At 47.2% G+C, this 20,985-nt stretch overlaps 10 protein-coding genes across 10 annotated transcripts; 5 read left to right on the forward strand and 5 right to left on the reverse strand.

Annotated features, from left to right (window-relative positions):
* On the reverse strand, positions 1-1,122 carry EDB82DRAFT_352735 (uncharacterized protein). The gene has a single exon (XM_025725437.2). The coding sequence runs from the start codon at positions 1,000-1,002 to the stop codon at positions 310-312; it is 693 nt and encodes a 230-aa protein (XP_025594036.1). The 5' UTR covers positions 1,003-1,122; the 3' UTR covers positions 1-309.
* Positions 1,123-1,912: 790 nt separating this feature from the next.
* EDB82DRAFT_530694 (uncharacterized protein) lies at positions 1,913-2,387 on the forward strand (the record flags this gene model as incomplete). The annotated part of the gene is made up of 4 exons (XM_025725438.2): positions 1,913-1,956; positions 2,007-2,109; positions 2,160-2,195; positions 2,244-2,387. 4 exons carry the CDS (start codon positions 1,913-1,915, stop codon positions 2,385-2,387), a joined length of 327 nt encoding a protein of 108 aa, XP_025594037.2.
* A 202-nt stretch (positions 2,388-2,589) lies between these two features.
* EDB82DRAFT_517795 (family 53 glycosyl hydrolase) lies at positions 2,590-3,751 on the reverse strand. Its single transcript, XM_025725439.2, has one exon. It carries the CDS (start codon positions 3,697-3,699, stop codon positions 2,647-2,649), a length of 1,053 nt encoding a protein of 350 aa, XP_025594038.1. The 5' UTR covers positions 3,700-3,751; the 3' UTR covers positions 2,590-2,646.
* A 1,229-nt stretch (positions 3,752-4,980) lies between these two features.
* Positions 4,981-6,537, forward strand: EDB82DRAFT_569721 (Alpha/Beta hydrolase protein). Its single transcript, XM_025725441.2, has 4 exons — positions 4,981-5,878; positions 5,926-6,297; positions 6,346-6,420; positions 6,472-6,537. The coding sequence occupies exons 1-4, from the start codon at positions 5,426-5,428 to the stop codon at positions 6,472-6,474; spliced, it is 903 nt and encodes a 300-aa protein (XP_025594040.2). The 5' UTR covers positions 4,981-5,425; the 3' UTR covers positions 6,475-6,537.
* Positions 6,538-7,108: 571 nt separating this feature from the next.
* Positions 7,109-8,761, forward strand: EDB82DRAFT_580535 (uncharacterized protein; the record flags this gene model as incomplete). Its single annotated transcript, XM_025725442.2, has 4 exons — positions 7,109-7,140; positions 7,420-7,490; positions 7,609-8,037; positions 8,091-8,761. 4 exons carry the CDS (start codon positions 7,109-7,111, stop codon positions 8,759-8,761), a joined length of 1,203 nt encoding a protein of 400 aa, XP_025594041.2.
* A 785-nt stretch (positions 8,762-9,546) lies between these two features.
* On the reverse strand, positions 9,547-10,592 carry EDB82DRAFT_580536 (uncharacterized protein; the record flags this gene model as incomplete). Its single annotated transcript, XM_025725443.1, has 2 exons — positions 9,547-9,658; positions 9,706-10,592. 2 exons carry the CDS (start codon positions 10,590-10,592, stop codon positions 9,547-9,549), a joined length of 999 nt encoding a protein of 332 aa, XP_025594042.1.
* Positions 10,593-10,832: 240 nt separating this feature from the next.
* EDB82DRAFT_453266 (fungal-specific transcription factor domain-containing protein) lies at positions 10,833-13,391 on the forward strand. Its single transcript, XM_065607826.1, has 6 exons — positions 10,833-10,882; positions 10,937-10,994; positions 11,046-11,647; positions 11,698-11,729; positions 11,789-13,120; positions 13,187-13,391. Exons 1-6 carry the CDS (start codon positions 10,870-10,872, stop codon positions 13,271-13,273), a joined length of 2,124 nt encoding a protein of 707 aa, XP_065463558.1. The 5' UTR covers positions 10,833-10,869; the 3' UTR covers positions 13,274-13,391.
* Positions 13,392-13,488: 97 nt separating this feature from the next.
* Positions 13,489-14,738, reverse strand: EDB82DRAFT_481308 (uncharacterized protein; the record flags this gene model as incomplete). The annotated part of the gene is made up of 3 exons (XM_025725447.1): positions 13,489-13,877; positions 13,948-14,388; positions 14,441-14,738. The coding sequence occupies 3 exons, from the start codon at positions 14,736-14,738 to the stop codon at positions 13,489-13,491; spliced, it is 1,128 nt and encodes a 375-aa protein (XP_025594044.1).
* A 173-nt stretch (positions 14,739-14,911) lies between these two features.
* On the reverse strand, positions 14,912-17,541 carry EDB82DRAFT_517800 (heterokaryon incompatibility protein-domain-containing protein). Its single transcript, XM_025725448.2, has one exon. It carries the CDS (start codon positions 17,469-17,471, stop codon positions 15,240-15,242), a length of 2,232 nt encoding a protein of 743 aa, XP_025594045.1. The 5' UTR covers positions 17,472-17,541; the 3' UTR covers positions 14,912-15,239.
* A 1,373-nt stretch (positions 17,542-18,914) lies between these two features.
* Positions 18,915-19,662, forward strand: EDB82DRAFT_481310 (uncharacterized protein; the record flags this gene model as incomplete). The annotated part of the gene is made up of 2 exons (XM_025725449.1): positions 18,915-19,083; positions 19,139-19,662. The coding sequence occupies 2 exons, from the start codon at positions 18,915-18,917 to the stop codon at positions 19,660-19,662; spliced, it is 693 nt and encodes a 230-aa protein (XP_025594046.1).
* Between the last annotated feature and the right edge of the window lie 1,323 nt (positions 19,663-20,985).

A 20,985-nucleotide genomic window follows, 5' to 3' on the forward strand; every position in this document is an offset into this window, starting at 1 on the left:
GAGACAGAAGGGTTGGTCTTATTTTAACTTATAAGCCTTACCCAGCATGTATTGTCCAGGCATGCATTGTCTAGGTACCTAGGCATGCTCTAGGCAGCAACAAAGTCTGTTTTTGAGTTTCTGTCATCACCACAGCAGCACGGCACATCTTCACATCTTCACAAAAAGAGTCCTGCTCATTAAAAAGGAATTACTGATCAATAAATCATCTCACGTTGTTGTGAAGAGTGAGCATTTGCTAGGTTCTAAATATAGCGGAACAACAACAGCTGGTCATCAGTGCCAGACTCGCAAAACATCCGCCCGCATCTATTTGTGCTCGCCCTCTCCGTTACAGTAAGGAATGGGGTATGTCTCACTGCTGCAAAGACGAATGATACCCTTGACCCACTGAAGATCTCCGTATGACTGGCTCTCATAAGAATCCGACACAAATCCCTCCTTAGCCTCGCCCGTGCACCCATCGATGACGTTACCCTCGATACGTCGAACATAAGGCTGGCTGACAATGATACCGTGCTGGCCGTCAGGGACCGTGAAAGAGAGCGACTGCGATTGACTGGAAGACCAAGTCTCGGTATAGTCAATGCTCAAAGAAGCAGTCAAAACATCCATGAGGGGAATACTGAAGCTGGAACCGACTTTGAGGGAGTTGGTGATGGTGTAGCCGTTGGTGACACTGACGGTAGCCTTGGAACCGCCGAGGCTGCTGATGACGGGGGACATGGCAACGTCCCAGTTGACAAACTCCTTGTCGGATATGACTTGGATCTCAGTGCTGTCCTTGCAGTCACGGCGCTGAATAGCCTTCTTGGCGGGAGTCGAGATGTCCTTGATGGCGGGAGCGGTCTCAAGAGCCTTGAACTCGGCTGCCTTCATGATTTGAGAAGTTCCATCGGTCTTGAGGACGATGATGTCGTCAGAGGAGAGGATCTTGGGAGCAGCTGCTGCCTGAGACACGGAAGCGATGCTCAGAAGCGCGAGAACGGTAGAGGGAATCATGATGACAGATGGTGAAATTACTGCGATTAACAACTGGTAAAGCAGAATAGTTGGTTAAAGTCAAATGAATGAATGAGTGACTGGTGGTAAAGACCGTGAATCTCAAAAGAGTGAACGAGTGAACGAATGAACGGATACAAGATCTGTGCTGTCAGAATAATCTATTCCAGGCGGGACATCTTTATCTTTTCAACACCAGCGGTCCACGCCTCGATCAGTGCACCCGTTCATCTGCCGATATGCCATCCTTGTCAAGACCCTCTGACTCCCAAACGGGCAATGCGTATAGCTTCTATCGCGCCGACATCCTTCGTCTATTCATGCAGCATAGATCCATAATCCGAGTCAATCGAACAAATAGAAGCTGTCAAATTCAAGTCCCCACACGGGAAATCGAATTCCGCGTTTCACGTAAAGCCGTGAGATCATGCATTTCATCCAACTGTCAAAATAAAGTTTCTCGCGTGGTTTCATCCCGTTAAAGAATACCCCATTATTCGGATTTGCCGAGTGATTTATTTCCATATTAAGAAGCTGAGATGTATGGCACGAGACACAAATGACTATTGTTGGGATGAACGGTTTGCCGATCTCTCGGGATGAGATGGTTGTTGCGTTTCAGGTGATAATGCCAAGAATAAGGATACCTATATGCCGCTTCGTGTTACTAAATTGCAGTACAGGAACAGGGGAAGCGCGGATAATGCCGTTCGGCAATTAAATATCCCTTAGTTATAGAATGAAGTCTCACTGCTTTTAATAACGGCCTTTGTCTCTATCATAGCTACCAACCACATCACCTTTGGCTTACACTCTTTTGATCGCCTAGTCACTCTTTTACCAATTTGAACTGTCGTTACTATTTGAAATATTCCAGTTATTTTCTGATTACCTCTTATCATCGTTCATCATGTTGGCCAATGTCTTGAGCGCTTTCCTCTTCCTCTCCGTCGCGTAAGTTCACCCACCTATCTCTGTCGATGAGTTTGCTAACAAGCTCATAGCACGGCGAAGCTCCACAACAACTGCGCCTGCCACAATGGTGACAGCTACAACTTTCGCATTACTATGGATGCATGCACCGTCTACAATGACGCAGACTACAAGGTATGGGAGCAGCCTGTTGAAAGAGTAAAGAGTCAAACTGACAGTTCTAGTGGGGCGGAGCCACTTATGACACTCCATCTGGTCGTGTAAGTCAACCTTCAGCTGTAAAATGAAACCTTGTTAATCTTTCATAGTGCGTCCAAGCAAACGCCGAAGCTCAGCTCGCTGGAGATCAATGGGAGGATGCCTGCAGAGAAGTCGCTGCCAAGGGCTTCCCATGTGCTGATGGAAAGGGAACTTGCTTCGCTAACCCCAAGGAAGTTCGGGGCCGTTGCTAAGGGATTGTGTAGACTATAAGATGGGAAAGGATGTCAATGTGAATGTTGATAGCCGAGAGATGTGAAAGTTAAGAAATACCTTGAAAAAAGTCATTTTTACTGTGCTTTAACTAGTACTAGAATATGTGATGCAAGTCATCATGCATGTAAATGGATCATCCAGGAATAAAAATAAGTGGTATATGTTTAAATCATATTTTATGTTCATTGATAAAACTATATACTCGAGAGCCGCTACAAATTGTGTCAGAAGAACGCTCTAGATGCTCTTGAAGACGGCAAGGCTTGAAAGAGCCTTTCCAGGCCACGCGAACAGCGTGTTGGAAGGACAAGACGATCCAAGAGCCTGGTTGTTCATCCAAGCAGGTTCCCAGTAGAACAATCCAGCTCCACCCCGGACCTTGCTAACGATGCTAGCTACCTTCTGAATAAACTGTGTCTGGCCTGCGGCGGAGAAGGGAATGTTTTTCATATCGCTAGGGAAGGGCTGCGCAGGAGAAGGACACGAAGTCGGCCAGTCAAGCTCGCTGACAAAGATCTGCTTTCCCCAGCGGTTGGCCATGTTTGTGAGCGAAGTCTCAAGAGCCGAAAAGGTGGCACCTGATCCGTAGAAGGGGTAGAAAGAAACACCCATGGCGTCGAAAGCATCGAGAGTGAGTCCCTTTTGGTTGAGAACCTGAGTGTAGAAGTACTCCTGGGTACCCCAGTCCCAGCCCTTGTCGAGATGGATCATGATCTTGGGCTTGGGGCTAAGGCGAGAATCCTTGATGCCGAAGGAAGCAGAGTTGAGAAGACGACCGATGTTGTAGTATGACTTTGTCGATCCGGTGGGGAAGAGGAGACCAGCGGTGATTTCGTTGCCGATGGAAATGAGAGCGGGAGGGACACCAGCAGCCTGGAAAGCATTTGACACTTCGAGTGTGTAGTTGTAAAGTCTCCATGCTAGATCATCAATACCAGTGGGCCATCCGCGTGGAATGGCTTGGTGGCCAGGATCAGCCCATGTGTCGCTGAAGTGCAGCGTCAAGTAAACGCTCAGGCCCGCAGCCTTTGCACGCTTGGCGAGCTTGATGTTGTAGTCGAGGTTGTATTCGCCATTGGAAGGGTTCACCCAAACACGTTGGCGAACCGAGTTGACACCATTAGCAGCGAGGATTTGCTCCAGTGGCTGAGCTGCACCAGCGCTGTTGGTATATTTAATACCCTTCTGTTCCTCGACAGCGGCAGAAGACCAGTCAACTCCGCGGAATTGCAAGGCGAGTGAGACTGAAAGGTAAGACAGGAAGACCAAAAGGCGTGTAAGGGTCGCCATCTTGAGTTAGTTCGCGATGCGCAACTGGAATTCCTTTCCTTTTTTTTTTCTGGGTTGGAGAAATGCGTCTTCTTAAGTAGCATTGCTATCTGTGCCGGGATGGACGCTGCTAAATTCGCCGAGTTGTGTATGATCGTAACAGGGATTGTCAATTTCCCTCGAATTAGCGTGTGGCGCTTCCGCTTTTTGGCAGTTATTCCGACGAGGGTTCTCATCCTTAATAATGAATGAAACCTGGCTTCTGGAAGCGGAAAGGAAACCTCGGAATAGAATTACCGTCGTTCGATATGTTATACACGGAACTTGAACTGCCGGCTGGGTTGATCGGCCGAATATATAATTGCCACAGGCCTGACCTCTTTACTGAGTTGATATAGAATATATGTTTTTCCTCTCATGGATAGGATAGAATGCTCCCATGTCTATTCCATGAAATAGGTTCTGGTAGAGTGTATTCTTGTCAGTTTCCGCACAAGGGCTTCGATCATGGCAAAGCAATTGGTTCATTCTTTGTAAGGCTTGTGCCTTTAGTCAATAGCTGAAACTGGCTAAAGACACAGGAAGCAGTATATGGAATGAAGACATGAAATCATTATTCTACAAGCAGGTGTCCGTTGTCATTCCTCAAACATTTCGCGATGTGTGCTATTTGTAAAGGACACAGACGCTATGGGTCTCCTTCTGGGTGATGAATTTCGTTGTATTTGTGATGGACCACATGAGATCCACGAACCTTGGCTGCAGGGTATCCGAACTTGATGTTCTACTCATCTTTTCGCTATGATTTTCAGCCCTGGAGAGCTACAGCCGGGATGGAACAGGACACACGTGACATCGGATACCGGATACTATGAATCAACATTCCTATAACCTTGGAAGATGAGCACCTCCCAATCATACGATATCGTTAGAGAATCCTTTGTCATGGTACGTTTAAGTTGAGCGTTGTGGGCGATATCCGCTTCAAGACGATGGTTCACAGTTTCAGTGAGGAGCAAGGTGACCAACTCAGTGTTGTAGGATACAATGCAGACTGTAGCCTACTTGAGAGGATACTCACGAATGTTGATTTCTTGGAACTCATGACGAGAGGGTTTACCATGGTAATAAAACCAAGCAATAAAAGTGATGTTTTAAGGATCTTGGCATAAACATTGCTGTTATTGGTGGAATACATTTCCAGCGCCAATTTAACCGGGATTTCCATCTCCACACCAAATCTGGTAAGGCTCGAGGTTTCAAGGCCAGTCTAATCCCCACTGAAACATCCCACGATCGGTTATTACAGTGGCTAAAATCACCATTTTATCCTCTGATCAAATGAGGAGATGGGTCGTTCTCGAAAAAGAAATCATCCTGCATTACATTTCGCGGGGACTGCAGCCAAAAGTTCCACCCGGCATATGAGATAATAGCCGGATTTGTATCCTTACACCGATGCTGCAACTATAACTCATAGTCTTCTGTGGAGACGAGATGCCTGCCCCAGACTTCAAAGACAGGGACATAGATCTGTGCCCAGTTTCAGCTTTTCAATACCGTGGGAAACACGGCAGCGGAGGGTACAGGTCCGCACTTCTTGGAGCAAGGTCAGCAGACAAGATCCATGACTCCGCATGTTTCGCCCCGTAGACTAGATATTCTAGAATAAATAAGACCTCCTCGTCGCTCTTTTCTCTACTATCCTCTTGGCACTTTATCCTTACCTTCGTTCCTGGCTTACATCATGAAGCTATCATCCATCATCAGCGTCTGGGTCTTCACCCTCGTCAGCGCCGTCCTTGGCGCTGAACTCGTCCCTCGATCAGCCCTCACAGAAGTCAAAAACTATGGCAACAACCCTACAGGAACTCGCATGTTCCTTTACGTCCCCAAGAACCTGAAGCAGAACCCTGCTGTGGTTGTCGGTCTGCACTACTGCACCGGCACAGCTCAGGCTTACTACCAGAGCAACAAGTGGGCTTCCAATGCTGAGAAGTACGGCTTCATCGTCATCTACCCTCAGACTCCTTACACTCCTGGCAACTGCTGGGATGTTTCATCCAAGATGACTTTGACCCACGAGGGTGGTGGTTGCAGCACCTCCATCGCCAACATGGCCAAGCATGTTCTCAAGAACTACAACGGTGACTCGAAGAGAGTCTTTGTCACTGGTGACTCTTCCGGTGCTATGATGACTGTAAGTAAAACCGAGAGAACATCAACGAATGATTCTAACAACGCCAGAACGTCATGGCCGCTACCTATCCCGATGTCTTCTCCGCTGCAATTGTCTACGCCGGTGTCCCTGCTGGTTGCTTCAAGAGCCAGGCTAACCAGGCCGCCGCTTGGAACTCGACCTGCTCTCAGGGTCAGTCCCGATGGACTCAGCAGCAGTGGGCCAACGTTGTCAAGGACATGTACCCTGGCTACAACGGAGCTCGCCCCAAGATGCAGATCTACCACGGAACCGCCGACCCCACTCTCAACGTCCAGAACTACTACGAGACCATTAAGCAGTGGACTGGTGTCTTTGGTTACTCTGCTACTCCCAAATCTACCACCAATAACTTCCCTCGTAGTCCTTACAAGCGAGAGGTCTTTGGTGACAAGCTTGAGGTAAGGAAAATGTATTACGAAAGAAGAATAATGACTGATCATTTGCAGACTTTCTTGGGCAACGGTGTCACTCACGCTGTTGACCACTTCCCCGACGAGGACCTGAAGTTCTTCGGTCTTGTTGTAAGAAGCCTCCCAATCCCATCAATAACTGGTTACTAACTCCATGAACAGTAAACCATTGGATAAAAGCGAATTGGTCTCTATCTGAACGATCCGAAACTAAGATTTTGACGCTGGAAAATTTGTATTGGTTGCATCCGCCATTTTTGACTTTCTAAGAACTATAGTTTCCAATATTGTATATAAAAACAATACCATTCACATACAAACTTCACATTGGCCATCGCGGTTCATGTACTGGACTCAAGACTGCACCGAAAAACTGGAAGGAAGTAGCGTTTTGTAAAGGTTTAGCGATTAATGATGCGAAGTCAATAACTGACCACACACGCGACTGTTCCGGTCACAACAGGACGGTAAGAGCTCTCTCGCCTCCAAATACAATGTGTTAATTAAATAAAGAAGAGAAAAGCAGTAGATATAAAATGACAGTTAATAACAAAGGAAACATGTTTTTTACGATCTCTTAAGCTTGCGCCCAGGCCTTCTCAATTTCCTCTAGGTTTTCAACAAAGGTTAATCTGTCCGCGCAGATCAAATTTTCAACAAAATATTCAGATCAAAGGTTCTCTCAAGACAAGGTTTTCCAGCCACGGCGTGACTCATACGGCATGAACTCTACGTCGAACTGAATAGTTTTGGAAGGAAGCGTTCGTCGAACAGGAACACTATCGCTGCTTCAGCAATCATGACGTTCAGGATAACTGTTCCTGCCCGAATGTAAGGCGAAACTGGGTCACGTCATCTCAACAGTCATCGTAGAAGTCGATGGAATTTAGCAGATACAGTAATGACGTTTCTCAGATCACGTCTTGCCAGAGCACATCATGTGAATAGCGTTGTGATCGCTCCGAGACTCTGGGTTCCTTTGCTGGGCTACTTTCGGTTACTGTACTTCTCTTGATAGGTCATGATACACCGCTGCCTCGTCGGGCATGGCGATTGACCTGCGACGCGCAAAATGACAATGAGACGCTGAGGAATCTGTGATTTGAGTAGGTACTTGTTGAGTGGAGGCGCTAAGCGGCTCAGGGCGACGATCGAGCACCTTTTCGCGGTGTCCTCGATAAGTAAGTCGAGATGGCTGAAACCAAGACTCGATCATTGCACCAGTCGTTTTGAATAATATCGATAACCAGTTTATTCTAGATGCGTTTAAAGGCCTGTCTATGATGCTGAGCGTATGAGAGCCTCGTGGTAATTTGGTACTCGATATCAGTGTCTATTCACCCAGTGACGATAAACAATGGTTCAAGTACCTAACTTTCCACTCAGACACCGATCAAGCCGAGTGCCCGCCCGAATACGAACGAAACGACCCGGCTCATGGATGGATTGACGGACGCCAGACCATGGCCCCTACCTGGATCGCTACCGAGCGTGTATTCGATGAGATTATGGGCGAGGGACCTTTCGACGATGAACTACCCGAGATGGAATGGTGGAGGAGTCTTCCCGTGGTACCTGTCGTCGGTAGCGTGCTCTTTCGCCAACAAACTCGTAGACGATGGAAGCCAGTGACACTCGCGAGCATGTTGACACGTGTCCCGAATATCAAGGAACTTTGTTACGAACCTCGGAGAGAATTGGGGATTATTGAGATCCAAACCGACGGCTGTACGTACTTTGGAACTTAATTCTGTCCATGTAGCTGCTGAGTGACCTCACAGGGACTAAAAATCTAATCGAGTCCTTTTCCTCGACACAATTGTGCAAGCTGACCATATTCGAGAACTTCAACGAGTCTTACCGAGATAGATGGCACAGGACGATACGCTTCCCATGTCCCGCTATCAGAGTTCCGAATCCCGCCGTAAGCCAAAAGCTTGCCTACGCTAGCTTGCGTCTTAAAACACTATCCGCCTCTTTCATGGTCGACGCCGGTTATTTCTTCGCAGCGCGTCAACGCTTTTGGACGTGGGACATGCTAACGTCACTTGCGCTGACATCAAGTACCCTCACTAACGACGCTAACCCCGTGGATATAAACAACATGCTCCAAAGCGCCGCAGCCGCTACCCTCAAGATGCCAAGTCTGGACACAATAGAGATATGGAACGGTAGACGAGGTTTGGCAATGGTCTTTCGGTATGAGAGGGCTCGAGATTGGCAACCGGCGATCATCACCATACGAGGGACGTGGGAGTTTAAACTGGCGCCTGCGGTTAGGCGAGCTTGGGATGCGGTCGCTCACGAAGAGGTCGTCGTGCAAAGGTCGTTGATCGATTTGGATAAAATACGAAGCCACGGGGATGCGACCCGCAAGTTGGGATTGTCTGCCGAGGTTGTTCGACCTGTCTCGCTACAACAAATCCTGATCGAAAATTGGTTTCAGGCATGAGACTATACGACAGATTTCCTCGCGTGGTTGTGGGGAGCCTTCCAGTCTCCCGGTCGGAGATTTGCCAGGATAATCGCGGATGCTGCTCTGGCGGTCGATTCAACGGCGCTTTCGCTCAAAGATGCGTATCAGGGCTTGAGAGTGGGTATTAGGGAACGTGTGGAGTGCACTCGGTAAGCCCAGTCGAGGAGGAAAACGGAGGGTAGATCGGAAGGCTCATGGACAAGAGGACAGACGCTGAAGTCTGTTGAATACTGTCAAAGCGGTGAATTGTGGAAACGATGAGGAGAAGAGACATGTTGGGCGAAGTTCGTAATAAAGATAGTGAATTCTACATAATGTATATGGAAATATGGGGCCTAACCTCATGTCTTGCTGTCCTTCCATGGCATGTTTAGGACGGGATAAACCGCCGCGCCATCGAAGCTCAGGCAGAAGATTATCTAGAACATCCTGCACCTTGGCCAAATATCTTATGATGCAGGTCTGATGATCCTTAGTTTGGGGATTTTGCTGTACTTGCTGCCTGATGAGGAAAAGGTCGCTTAATGAGTTGAGTCCAGGAACTCCCGGTCTTGCTGCACATAACTATAGGGATGGGGTGTCAAACCTGCTGGGAAAGTCTAGACGAAGAAGCTCGAAGCCAAAGGCTCGGTACGAATTATCTAGTCAATAGACCTTCAAACTCTGCTCCTGCCGTGAGAGATTCGTGATGTTATCAACTGGGGAACAAAGGAAACATAAAGCCTGGCAAGAGAAATGAGCGACGACAGGTAAAATCCCCATTACAGAGTCTTGGTGACACCAGGCGCAATAGCTTCCAGCTTCTGGAGCAACTCCTTGTACATCGCAATCTGTATCTTAGCACCCATATTATTGGTGACATGACAAGCCGGCCTGTATTTCATTAGTTTTATCACAATAGTTCTGACAATTTGGCTCACTCGTGGATTTGGCAGTTTGTCATGTACTGCCCATTAGACTCAGGGCCAGCAAGAACACCTGTGACAAGAGCACGACTACCCATCTCTGGCGTCCGAGCTAAGAAATCTGGAGGAGTGGATTCCTCCTTTTCCCGCAACAAGCCAGACTTGCAGTAGCTGGGGTTCGGGGTGTTGATAATCACACCATTCTTCTCAGAAGTCCCAAGACGAGCTGCAATCTCCCTCGTGAGATAAAGAACCATGAGCTTGGAGACATAGTATCGGGATGCCATGTTGGACTTGGCTGGATCGTTGAGGCGCGAAAAGATGGGTCCAGCCTTTTCGTCAGGAATGAGTTCTTTAGTGGGTGCCCAGTAATGTGTGGCTGAGTTGGGAATGACGAATTTGCCTGGGTAGGACGACTTGCGAAGTTTTGGAAGCAGAAGGAAGAAGAGAAGAAAGGTGGAGATGACGTTGACAGTGATGGTACGTTCGTTGTCCTCGACAGTTGTGAACTCAGCTGAAGTTGCAAGGCCAGCATTGGCGAGCACAACGTCAAGTCTGGGCAAGGTGTTTGCCCTCGCAGCAAATGCCTTAACAGACTCGTAGTTGGCCATATCAAGTAACCAAACCTCAATTGACTCGGGCTCTCGCTTGGTCAACTTCAACAACTCTTGACGAGCTTCTTCGCCTTTTTCGAGATTGCGGACAGCCATAATGAGCTTTCCAAGGCCAAGACGGAGAAGGTGTTGACTAGATTCAAAACCTAAGCCTTGGTTGGAACCAGATACTATCATGACTTTATCTGATAGATCATCCTTGGTCTCTGGGTATGGAAGAGTGATGAATAGGTTGGAGTACAAGGTGGAGCTGATGCCGTAGACACCTGAGATGATTGACATGACCATGATTGCTGATATTGATTTTTTTTTTGAAGTGATGAATGGTAATTGATTGTTGGATGATATTGTATTGAATCATTTCTGTACGATATTCGTACCGTTTATATATATCTTTCTCTTCCGTAATCTCCTTCTCTAGAGCGGATTTAATAACGCCGCTTACACCAACAACCAATCATCTGTCAGCGGGGTTACTAAATCCGCCTCCATAATCCATTGCGGATCTTGCTTATCTCCCTTTCATACCGAACATAATCTCACCAACTTCCATCGGAAAGGAAAAATGACTGGAACAGGTACGACTGCTCTATAAGATTAGTTAGGTATCATGGGAATACTGATTATCAAAGCGAAAGTGGAGAAACGCAATCGACCACCCAAGTCTTGCGAGCCTTGTCGAACACGAAAGTACGTCTCATCATGCCTGCTGACAGATTGAAAGGTGGCTGACTGGACTAGGTTGAAATGTGACAGAAGTCTACCATGTGACTCCTGTATTCGAAGGAATAAGCAGTCTATATGTCACTATGCTTCTAATGCCGACAGGAATGAGCGACGGGTTGACAAAGGCAGCAGCAGTTCAGTTGCTGAGCGACTCAAGCATTTGGAAGGATTGTTAACCATCGTAGCTCAACAGCGAGATCCCATGGCATCGCTGAGTATTACTGAAGATATATCGGCGGGTGGGGACGGCAAAGCCTCCATCGTTACTCCTGCCTCTATCGAGTCCAGAGGTGCCGCTGAAGCCAAAGACGGGGATAGCGTAGTACCCCCAGGGTTGGCGGGTCACGTTGACTCAAGCCATTGGTCTTCAATATTGGAAAACATCAAGGCTATTCGCGAGGAACTTCCCAATGAGAGCCCACCAGACAAAGAACAAGCCTTGCTCAACAATTCGCCTGGTGATGGTTCTGAAGCACCACTTGGGAGGATGAGTCCTGACTTGGATTTTGGCTCTTCCAAAGGAGTAAGTCATGATAGTATCTTGGCGGCGTTGCCACCAAGACAGGTCTGCGATATTTTGATATCCATGTTCTTCAGGTGGCATTACACTATGATGCGTAGGTCAGATCTTTCCCTAGAATGACATCTACTGATTGCGCTGTGTCAGCGATCTTGCATCCGGTCAAGTTCCAGCGAGAGGTATATAAATCTAGTGAAGGCGAATCTAAAGCAGTGCTGAATTTTAATCTTGTTCATAGTACGAAGCCTTTTGGAAAGCACCGAGACGCACCTCCAACACATGGATCGCTCTTCTCTTCGCCCTCCTGAGCTTATCAACAGGTGTATACGAAGCTTCAGGCATGGTCCTTCCCTCCCCTGTCCCGATTCCGCCCAGCAAAGATTTGTCTACCAAGACACAGCATTGTCTTCTCACCAGTAACTACATCTTATGCAATGAGCACGCCGTTGAAGCCTTTCTCCTACATCTGGTCGGCTGCTGGCTTCGATCCAAAGCATCTGACACCAACCTTTGGTTCCTCATGGGAAAGTTGGTACAGCTTGCGATAAGCAAAGGCTATCATCGCGACTGTTCCAAGTTGCCCAATTCGAATATCTCCGCATTCGATGGCGAGATGCGACGCAGGATTTGGGTCTGCATATATCAGCTTGACTCACTTATGTCATTCCAGCTAGGTCTTCCTAGCATGGTACCGTCAGACTCTTGCGACACAGAGCTGCCCAGAAACCTGGACCAGAACCAGCTACACCCTGACATCACAGAGCTGCCGCCATCCAGACCTCTGTCGGAGAACACCACAATACTTTATTCGATCGTGAAAGCGTCGGTTATGGCCAAGTTCAAGGAAGTTGTCAAGCATACCCGTTCTACCACTCCGCCCACACACGAAACCACGCTTATTCTTGATACCGAGGTCCGCCAAGCTTATGTGAACATCCCTGATCACTTCAAATACAAGCCTCTCACGAATTTCCTTACAGAGGAGGTGAGTGTGATCTTGACCAGAACTACGCTCGAGCTTTTGCACTTGAAGAGTATCATTGTTCTCCATCGTCAGCATCTTATGTACCGAAACGACAGTCGTTCTGAGTTTTCACGAAATGCTTGTCTGGAAGCAGCCAGGAGACTTCTGGAGAGACAGGCAGAGATGGACCGAGCTACTAAGACTGGTGGCCAGCTCCATGATATGAAGTGGATGATTACGACCTTGACACTCAGCGACTTTACTTTGGCGGCCATGGTGATCTGCTTAGATCTCACAATAACTATTCGGCTTGGTGCAGATTCCCCTCCTAGTCCAACTGCCTATCAGGAAGTTCAGAGGGATTTAAAAATAATCCAAAATGCTCACAAGATATGGATTGTTGCTGGAGAGCTTTGCTCCGAAGCACGTACAGTCGCACACGCTTTGGGCTCCACGGTAGAGCGTGTGAACGACTTTTTAAGTGCATGGTCTTTACCAGCAGATTCCGAATCATGGCAGACTCTAGACGTAGAGTCATCGAGCAGCCTGACCAATGATTCTTTATACCAGATCAATGATCTGGATATGATGGATATCATTGACTGGGTACGTCAACCTTTCACCCTATTGGTGCTTATGACCGTATGGGTTGAAACTAACATGGCGCGTTAGACATTCATCGACAATCAGTTCCAGGATCCGAATATTAATGAAATTGACCTCGACATGTGGCTCATGGAGACAGCTGGGCCTTTGTAGACGAGTGGAGGGGGGAATAAGAACGAGGCGCAATTTGTTGTCCAAACTCTAGTCTAGAAATGCAAACAAACCCGAAGACAAAACTCAAGCATACCAGAATCTATTTCTATTCCTAAAACTAATTTCCTTCTTCTCTAAGCTGAGGTATCTGAGAAGGCCTATTTTCGGGATCACATGCCCTAAATGTGAGAATCAAGATTCTACCAGCTCAAGCCTCAATTGCTCGTTGGCGTAGCATCGCCATCGTTCTTCCATTGTCCACATGGACCGTTACTGAGAAGGACTGACACGGACAGATCCCGACTTGTACGGAACAGAGCAATGAGCGGCTGAGCCGAATTGGCACATATACTTGCCTCATTTGCGATGTAAATGTTGCAACTACCGCCGACCGTTCTGAAATAGGTACCCAGACAGTCGGTGTGCGCTGCGCACATTTGACAGCATGAGCGAGCGGTCAGGCCTGCTCCCACACTCATAGCGTTGGCATTACCCTGTAATTGATCAAAACCGTAGAGAGCGCCGCCATTGGCAGTAGACATGATATTCTCCTCTGAACATATGTCAAATGCCGTGAATTGAGGTACTTGACTTTCAACGGTAACTTTAATGTCAAAAGATCAGTATCATAATCACACTAATTATAAAAGTGACTTATGGGTATGTTAACTTACCGCTTGAAGTGATAGTCGTGGTCGAAGTAACATCAACGAAAGAAGTCGTTGTGGGGCGCTCAGTTGTTGTGACAGTAGTACTGGCATCAGATGGGTATTCTGTAGATGTGACAGTTGTGAAGCCAGTGATAGTCTTGAACTTTGTGACAGCCTTGAGAGTAGTGCGTGGTCCCTGAACTGTTGTGGTGATGGTCTTGGTGCTGTAGCTGGGGACCTCCTTAACACAGCGGACGCTCTGAGGCATAGAGCCACCAGGCAAGCCAGTCGTGACTGTTGTGACTCTCTTTTTCGCAGCTCGCTTTTGAGTAAGAGGTTGATTGTTGATATCGGTAAACCCAGCAGGCTTGGCGACGGTCGATGTAATGAATTTAGTGGTAACGGTTGAAGTGACGGTGGTAGTGGTGCTCCACGAAGTCCTCGTGCTGACAACAGTAGAAGCAGCTGTGACGAGTTGGTCACTATAAAACACCTTGCATAATAATAGGATACTTACAGATAACAGTGCTGGTGGCAGTCTTGGTGTCCTGGTTAGCGGTAGAGATAGATGTAGAGGTTTCTATCGTGCGAATGGTGGAAGTCTTGGCTACAGGAACAACAATTATATTGACCTTGCGAATGACCTTCTTCGTAATGGTGATTCTCTTAACAGAAGTGACCCTAGAAGTCGGGACATTTTTGACAGTTTTGGTTCCGAGAGCAGTGGAGCAGGTTGATGCAGGTGCGGCTACAGCTGCAGCAAGGGCCTCAGCGCCAAGCGTAAGAAGTATAAGAAGAGACTTGAAGGCAACCATTGTATCAAGAGGACGCTGTCTGCTCTGGTAGGGGAGAGGAGTAAAAACAGCAGCAAACCTGCATTTAAGAAAAAGATAAAATACTCCACCGAGGCCAACTTAACTTCACCTACTTTTACCAAATAATGTCCAGCTGTAAGTCTAGAAGCTTACAAAACAAATAGACTGTTGGGCTATTGATTTGACAAGGCCTAAAGCCCACAATTTGGTGGTTCGATTTCCCTCGTTTACAGTTGAATCCCTGTAGTTATTGTGTCTGCCCAATTAAAGGGCTAGGATACAAGATGAAAATACAGGGTCGGACCAACATGCAGCAAACTATTAAATCCGGGAGCCCCGTACACTTCATATTCAGGCCAGTTACCTTGCTTTCAGCTGAGCCAGATTACTCTGCCACGCCACATTGGTATCAAGTTTCTTCATGACAGGATATATGAATGAAGAATGGGTAAGGTATCTGGGCATTTGATACGGCCACGTATTAGGTCTCTATATCTGTTATTACTTCTGCCGCTTTGGAACATTCCACCCCGCTAACCCGAGGCAGTAGTCATACTCAAGCCCGCCATCAGACAAGGCCCGACGGAACCCAAAGCCCAGTAATATGCCCAGCAATGCTACATAATCCTTTTTAAGAACATCTGATAGTAATTCGGAGGGAAGACACTTGCAACAAATATACAAAAGAAAGCAGTCCAGCGCATCTGTCTTCTGGAGTCCACCAAACTGACTGGCGAATGGGATGGAGTGTATGATCTTCCTAATGTGCCACGAAATCCGCTGGGCAAGGAAGCGATTATAGCTCAGAGACAGCGCCGTGCAACCCGCAATTGCATAGACATTCCAATATTCCAAAATATGCAATATCGTCCCGGCAAATTGATCCAAAGTCCTGATGATGAGTCGGTCGACCACAAACGAGAATATCCAAGGCGAAAGGGCAAGTGACCGAACAACGACACGAAGACTATTCCGACAATGGTAAGATAGACGTTGAAGGATCCTTGCCCATCCTTTTTTAAGCTCTTGTAATTTTTCACTCCAGGGATCGGACTCCGCATCCCAGCCATGAAATATCATATTGGGGCCTCGTTGTGGTGTGATTCCTTCCACTTGTACGCCTTCCTGCCTCACTGATGCCAGAATAAGTGTCTTCTCAAAACGGTACTCGCAGCGGCAGCTTGTAACATAATTAGCTTCAGGTCTCCTTGTCCAAGATGGAAACCCTAAAGATTTACGGCTGTGCCATGAGCTTGCAAGAGAGACGTTGTCATAAAAGTCTCCTTCCAAGTGTCCCGTGTCGTACATGTGGAGATATGAGTTCTTGACAAATGAGCAGGACGCCTTAAAGTCAGACTCTCCAGGAGACAATTCCACAACGATTCTTATGACCAAAGGATCAACCCCGTTGGTAGAGCTCGTGAGCAGAACCATCACCATCTCCTCAAATTCGCCCTCGCTCTCAGGGGTTCCCGCCATGACAATCCTCATATCAGATTGGGGTCTCGAGTTCGGTGGGAAGACTTCTGAAATGTAGAAGTTTTCAGGGAGGTCCTTCAAGAATACTGTGTAGCTTGGAGACTCGGTTATACTACTCGCAAAAGAGAAACTCGGGAGTAGGTTAACTGAGCTCAATGGCCATGCTGACCAGTACCGATAATTCAGATTACATAATGGCTTCTTGCGTCGCACGTAGAGACCGTCTCGACTACTTTCCAACGGGATAGCAATCATCGTCGTAGGGTCTTGTTTTGTCCTGCATTGTAGCAGCCCATATCTCCCATACGTAAAGGTGTCGGTTGAAATTGGCATCTCGATGCGAAGGCCCTTGTTGGTTATTTGGAATGGTGGTGTCGGCGTTCCCACACTACAAGGGATGAAATCTTTGCATTCTGAGAATGCAGCTGGAGAGGTAGCTAAGACTCCCGATTCTTCTGCGTCGTCCTCTTGAAGTGACCAAGCCAATAAAGTTTGATCATCCGAATGCTTCATAATCTCCTCTTGCAATCGCAAGAATGCATTGGGACCCTCGCCATAGAGTAGAGGCATACTGATACCAAATATACCTAGCAGACTATATGCTGTATCTTCGATCCTAGTTGTTTCCCGTTTCGAGGCCCAGCTCATCCTTTCAGCGATACTTGCTGAATAGAGCCTAGACTGCAAAACACAACCTCCGGAAGCATTGCGTTCATTTGCAATGAGTGGGGCTGTTAGGAAGGTTTGATCTATGCCTGTAATTTGTGTGATTAAATCGACGATATCGTCCCGTTCAGACATAAAGTTCCAATCGTCGTAGAGAAAGATGAGCTTTGACGGTGCTAACAGTTCTTGAAGGGTCCAACCTCGTTCAAACCAGCGGCTCTTTGCAAATGCAGATTTCTGCTGGTGAATATCGGTGCCTGGTGGTACATCGGCTAGATAGGTGTAGCAGACTTTAGAGCGTTGATACCAACTCATCATCGAGTTGATAGCTTCTGATAATTCTGCGCTACTGGTCTTGTCGATACAGCAGGTATCAACCCAGGCGTAAGCAAGATCATGCTGAAGAGCCAACTCGCATGTCTTTCTGATTTTGTCGTAACCTGATCGCTCTGTGCCTTCTTTCTTCTGCATGTCCTGTAAAGTAACTTCTTGTCCTGCAACCCACGTATGGGAAAGAATTGCATATTCCGGAACTTGATAATCTATAAACTCCACCACTTCGAGGGTTTTTGCATTTATCAACCGCATGATGGATTCCGAGATGAGCCACGGGTTAATTTGCAAGTGTGAGGGTTAAGTAAAAAGAGGAAGTTTGTAAAATTGCGCTTTGCAAAACATTCCTGATCATATCATACTCAGCCACACTTCTTCAGCACCCATGCATTCAGCTAATAACGTGGTCCAAGGAGATTGGGCCGCAGAACAGGCCAATCTTATCTATATGCTGCAGCCTGTGCCAGGTCACGTGTCGCTTCAGTTTCGTCTCTGAATACCTATATCGTACATTTCCATGATATTGGTCGAGGGGAGTAAGTCAACTAAGGCAAGCCGCAGCGGGGTATACCAGAGACTTAAGCAAATCAATCTAGCCTCTCTTTCCTTTGTCATCTGGGCTAGATAGTATATAGAAGTGATTGACACGACAAGACCCGGTGACATGCCTTAGCTGGCTTACTCCCCTTGACCAATTTCATGGAAATGTATGGTAGTGGACTCTCAGATCATGGCAAGCAGGAGTACATAGTTCGTTGTATAGTACCTCGGGGACGAGAAAAGTAGCGGAAGGGATTGCACCAAAAACTATGGATCTTTCACCCACATCCTTCTGCTGTTTTTTCTCGTCCCCCTAGCCATACCTGATCATCGCTTACGGCAAACATTCCAAACTGATCATCGCGTATAATTTCCGACGAAGCCTTCTCATGCGCCAATGGACTGGTGTTGCTCAAATTTGCATAAAGTAACGAATCATCGTAAGCAAATTTGCATATGCCAAGCAACGGCACAATGGATATAGCGGGCCGGAAGCTCCTACAGCTGAGATGCATAGTCCCCACCTTGAAAGGAGGCAGGCCAAAGTTCAGCTGAACTGCCCACGCCCACTGAGTACGACAATTGGTAGGGAAATACGGGTATATGAAGCGTAGCACCCGAGACTGGCATGTTTATGTTTATCATTATTGTTGTCTGTTCATTCTTAGTGGTCCGCGGTGATTGCTGGATCAAGAAGGTCATGTGGGCATGAACTTGGCACAGCATCCTATATTCCGTTCACAACTTGGCATAAGCCAACATAGTCTATCGCCAGCTTGGCGAACAAGAAAAGCAACATCTGCCGCCTAGGTCCTGGAAACTCACAGTAATTCACTCATTTTGACTCTGAGAAGTGAGACACAGAATCACGTATCTTCCGTGAAGAGGACAATGTGGAGTGACTTGGCCGTTACTGCAGGACCAAGACAATACACAAGAAGCTAAGCGGAGACTAAGTGACGAGGGCAGACAAATGACACATTGTTATCAAGGTTGGGCATAAAAGAGCGGGAAGAAAAGAGTCGAAAAATGTATAAATGGACAACCATCCTACGACCTGAATAAAATCTCTTCTATCTCAACAACAAGTCAGTTCACTCAACACTCATCAATCATCACTTCTTTACGTTCAGCCCAAGTTACTATTCAGACATCAAGATGCTCTTCCAATATCTTCTCCCCAGCTTGTTGGCTACCGCCACTGTCGCTGTCCCCGTCGCGGACATTGGGGAATCTGAGGACAACTTGGTGATCTTCAAGCGCGACGATGTCCTCGATGCTCGAGACCTTGAGCTCGCCGACATCCATGGTGTTAACGTTACTGAGAGTAAGCCCCTATAATCACCCTCCTTATTAATAAAATGATGCTGATTGGCCTACAGTGTTCAAGCATTCCATGTTCAAGCGCGATGATGGAGACCATATCGTGGTTTGGGTCGCCCGTGACTTTGTTGAGCACCAAGACAAGGGCGTCAGCAAACGCCAGACTGCCCGCCCAGGGGACAAAAGTGGTTTCTATCGCGACTTTATTTCTGACTATTGCCGTGATCATAAAAGACAGAATCACGCTGGGCCAAATGGGCCTTATTCGGGCGGTGTACAGGCCATGTATGACTGGGCTCGCGGTCACGCAGGTGGCAGCTGGCCTCTTGATATCACCTGGAAGAACCTCGTCCTCGCCGGCTCAAACAAGGGAGCCAATGCTATCTACAGGGCAAAGACTGTTAGTGGTCCCAGAGAGACATCTATTGGCACTCAGGACGTGAGAAATGATGCGGACTGGACTCGAAACAGGGCGCAGCAATTCAGTGGCCGCGGGTGGAGAGCGTCTTCCAAAGGAGGGGAGACTTGCCTCTTGAACTCGCGCATTAACTACGAGATCATCAAAACTGATTATCGCCTCTAAGTTGTTGGTGGTAATAGCAACCGAAGATTGGTTTACTTCTGTCACCACGGGTCTGTCTCTGGTCATAGCTAGTCTCCAGCGTATTATTATGCATCCTTCTGATGTACATAAATAAACAGACGCTGTGGGTTCATGAAATGGCAAGTGTGAAGATATTTAGTGACATGTACCGCAAACGGGGTACTGGGCGGTATGGCAATGGATCAAGGTTTTGCCAGCCTCAGCATGACTTCTGTGGTAGAGCCTATATCCATTGGTGTACCCTAAGGATCTTTTATTAACTATCATCATTCATCAACCCTGAGTCCAAAAGCTTATATATTTGCAGGCATAGGCTGAGGCCCAACCCTAGTGAAGCTTTAAAGGCTTCTTAACAATTCTTTTTTATCGGATTTGGACATGGCTTTCGTCATGTATAAATAACCGCTCGGCTTCTAAATGTTCTCCCAACAAACACATCAACTTCACAACTCTTTGACTATCGCCTCAGATAATCTCTGCAAATCTTCGCCATGACGCAAAAAAACACCAAAAACGCGACCAAAGGTCATCTTCTTTGATCTAGATGGGACTCTCTTTGATGATAACCACTCCCTCCAATGCGCGATTACTAAAGCTCGACGCACGATCAAAATTCCCGATACGCTTTCTATCGAAACACTCATAACTTCCTACTTGATAGCGCGTAACAAAACCTATAACTTATTTCTCGACAGCCAGTTCACGGAGGAAGAGATAAGAGAAAGAAAAAGATTCACCGGTTCTTTTCGTTGATTGGTCTTAGGGACTATGGCGATAAAGAAGTCGAAGCATTCGGTGCCGGGTACAGGAAAGCATATCGAAATTCCCGAAGAGCTACTCCCGGAACGATAGAGACTTTAATAAAACTTCAGGAGATGGGATACAAGATTACCATCATAACCAAGGGATTAACAGACTCCCAGCAGGAGAATATAGACGAGATCGGAATTGCGCAATTGGTCGACCGTCTTTTCGCTTCCTGTGAACTTGGGTGGGAGAAGCCGGGTTCACGAATCTTTCACCATGCAATGGGCGAGTACGATATCACACCTGAAATGCTGAAAGGGAAGGGCAGGCCGTACATGGTCGGCGATGATATGACTCGTGATGTTCATGGCGCTATGGATGCTGGAATGGAAGCTATCGTTTATCTACCTGCTTGTGCGGGAGCAGCACCGGGACTGTCGACGTCTTTACCGGTTATCCACGACAACATGACTCAGCTGTTATACATCATTAAGAAAGACCGACGCGATGGTAGGAATAATGGTCGTGCCAAACGCTGGGGACTCTTTTGTTTCT

The sequence above is a fragment of the Fusarium venenatum genome, assembly GCF_020744135.1.
Source record: "Fusarium venenatum strain MPI-CAGE-CH-0201 chromosome Unknown EDB82scaffold_4, whole genome shotgun sequence".
Taxonomy (NCBI): Eukaryota; Fungi; Ascomycota; class Sordariomycetes; order Hypocreales; family Nectriaceae; genus Fusarium; species Fusarium venenatum.

Excerpts from the sequence above, each read along its gene's own strand:
- EDB82DRAFT_517795 (XM_025725439.2), bottom strand. The coding sequence starts at position 3,699 with ATGGCGACCCTTACACGCCTTTTGGTCTTCCTGTCTTACCTTTCAGTC.
- EDB82DRAFT_352735 (XM_025725437.2), bottom strand. The coding sequence starts at position 1,002 with ATGATTCCCTCTACCGTTCTCGCGCTTCTGAGCATCGCTTCCGTGTCT.
- EDB82DRAFT_453266 (XM_065607826.1), top strand. Across the intron at positions 10,995-11,045 it reads GAGCCTTGTCGAACACGAAA|GTTGAAATGTGACAGAAGTC; the intron begins GTACGTCTCATC and ends TGACTGGACTAG. Across the intron at positions 11,730-11,788 it reads CGGTCAAGTTCCAGCGAGAG|TACGAAGCCTTTTGGAAAGC; the intron begins GTATATAAATCT and ends TCTTGTTCATAG.
- EDB82DRAFT_517800 (XM_025725448.2), bottom strand. The coding sequence starts at position 17,471 with ATGCGGTTGATAAATGCAAAAACCCTCGAAGTGGTGGAGTTTATAGAT.
- EDB82DRAFT_569721 (XM_025725441.2), top strand. The coding sequence starts at position 5,426 with ATGAAGCTATCATCCATCATCAGCGTCTGGGTCTTCACCCTCGTCAGC. Across the intron at positions 5,879-5,925 it reads CTTCCGGTGCTATGATGACT|AACGTCATGGCCGCTACCTA; the intron begins GTAAGTAAAACC and ends TAACAACGCCAG. Across the intron at positions 6,298-6,345 it reads TCTTTGGTGACAAGCTTGAG|ACTTTCTTGGGCAACGGTGT; the intron begins GTAAGGAAAATG and ends GATCATTTGCAG.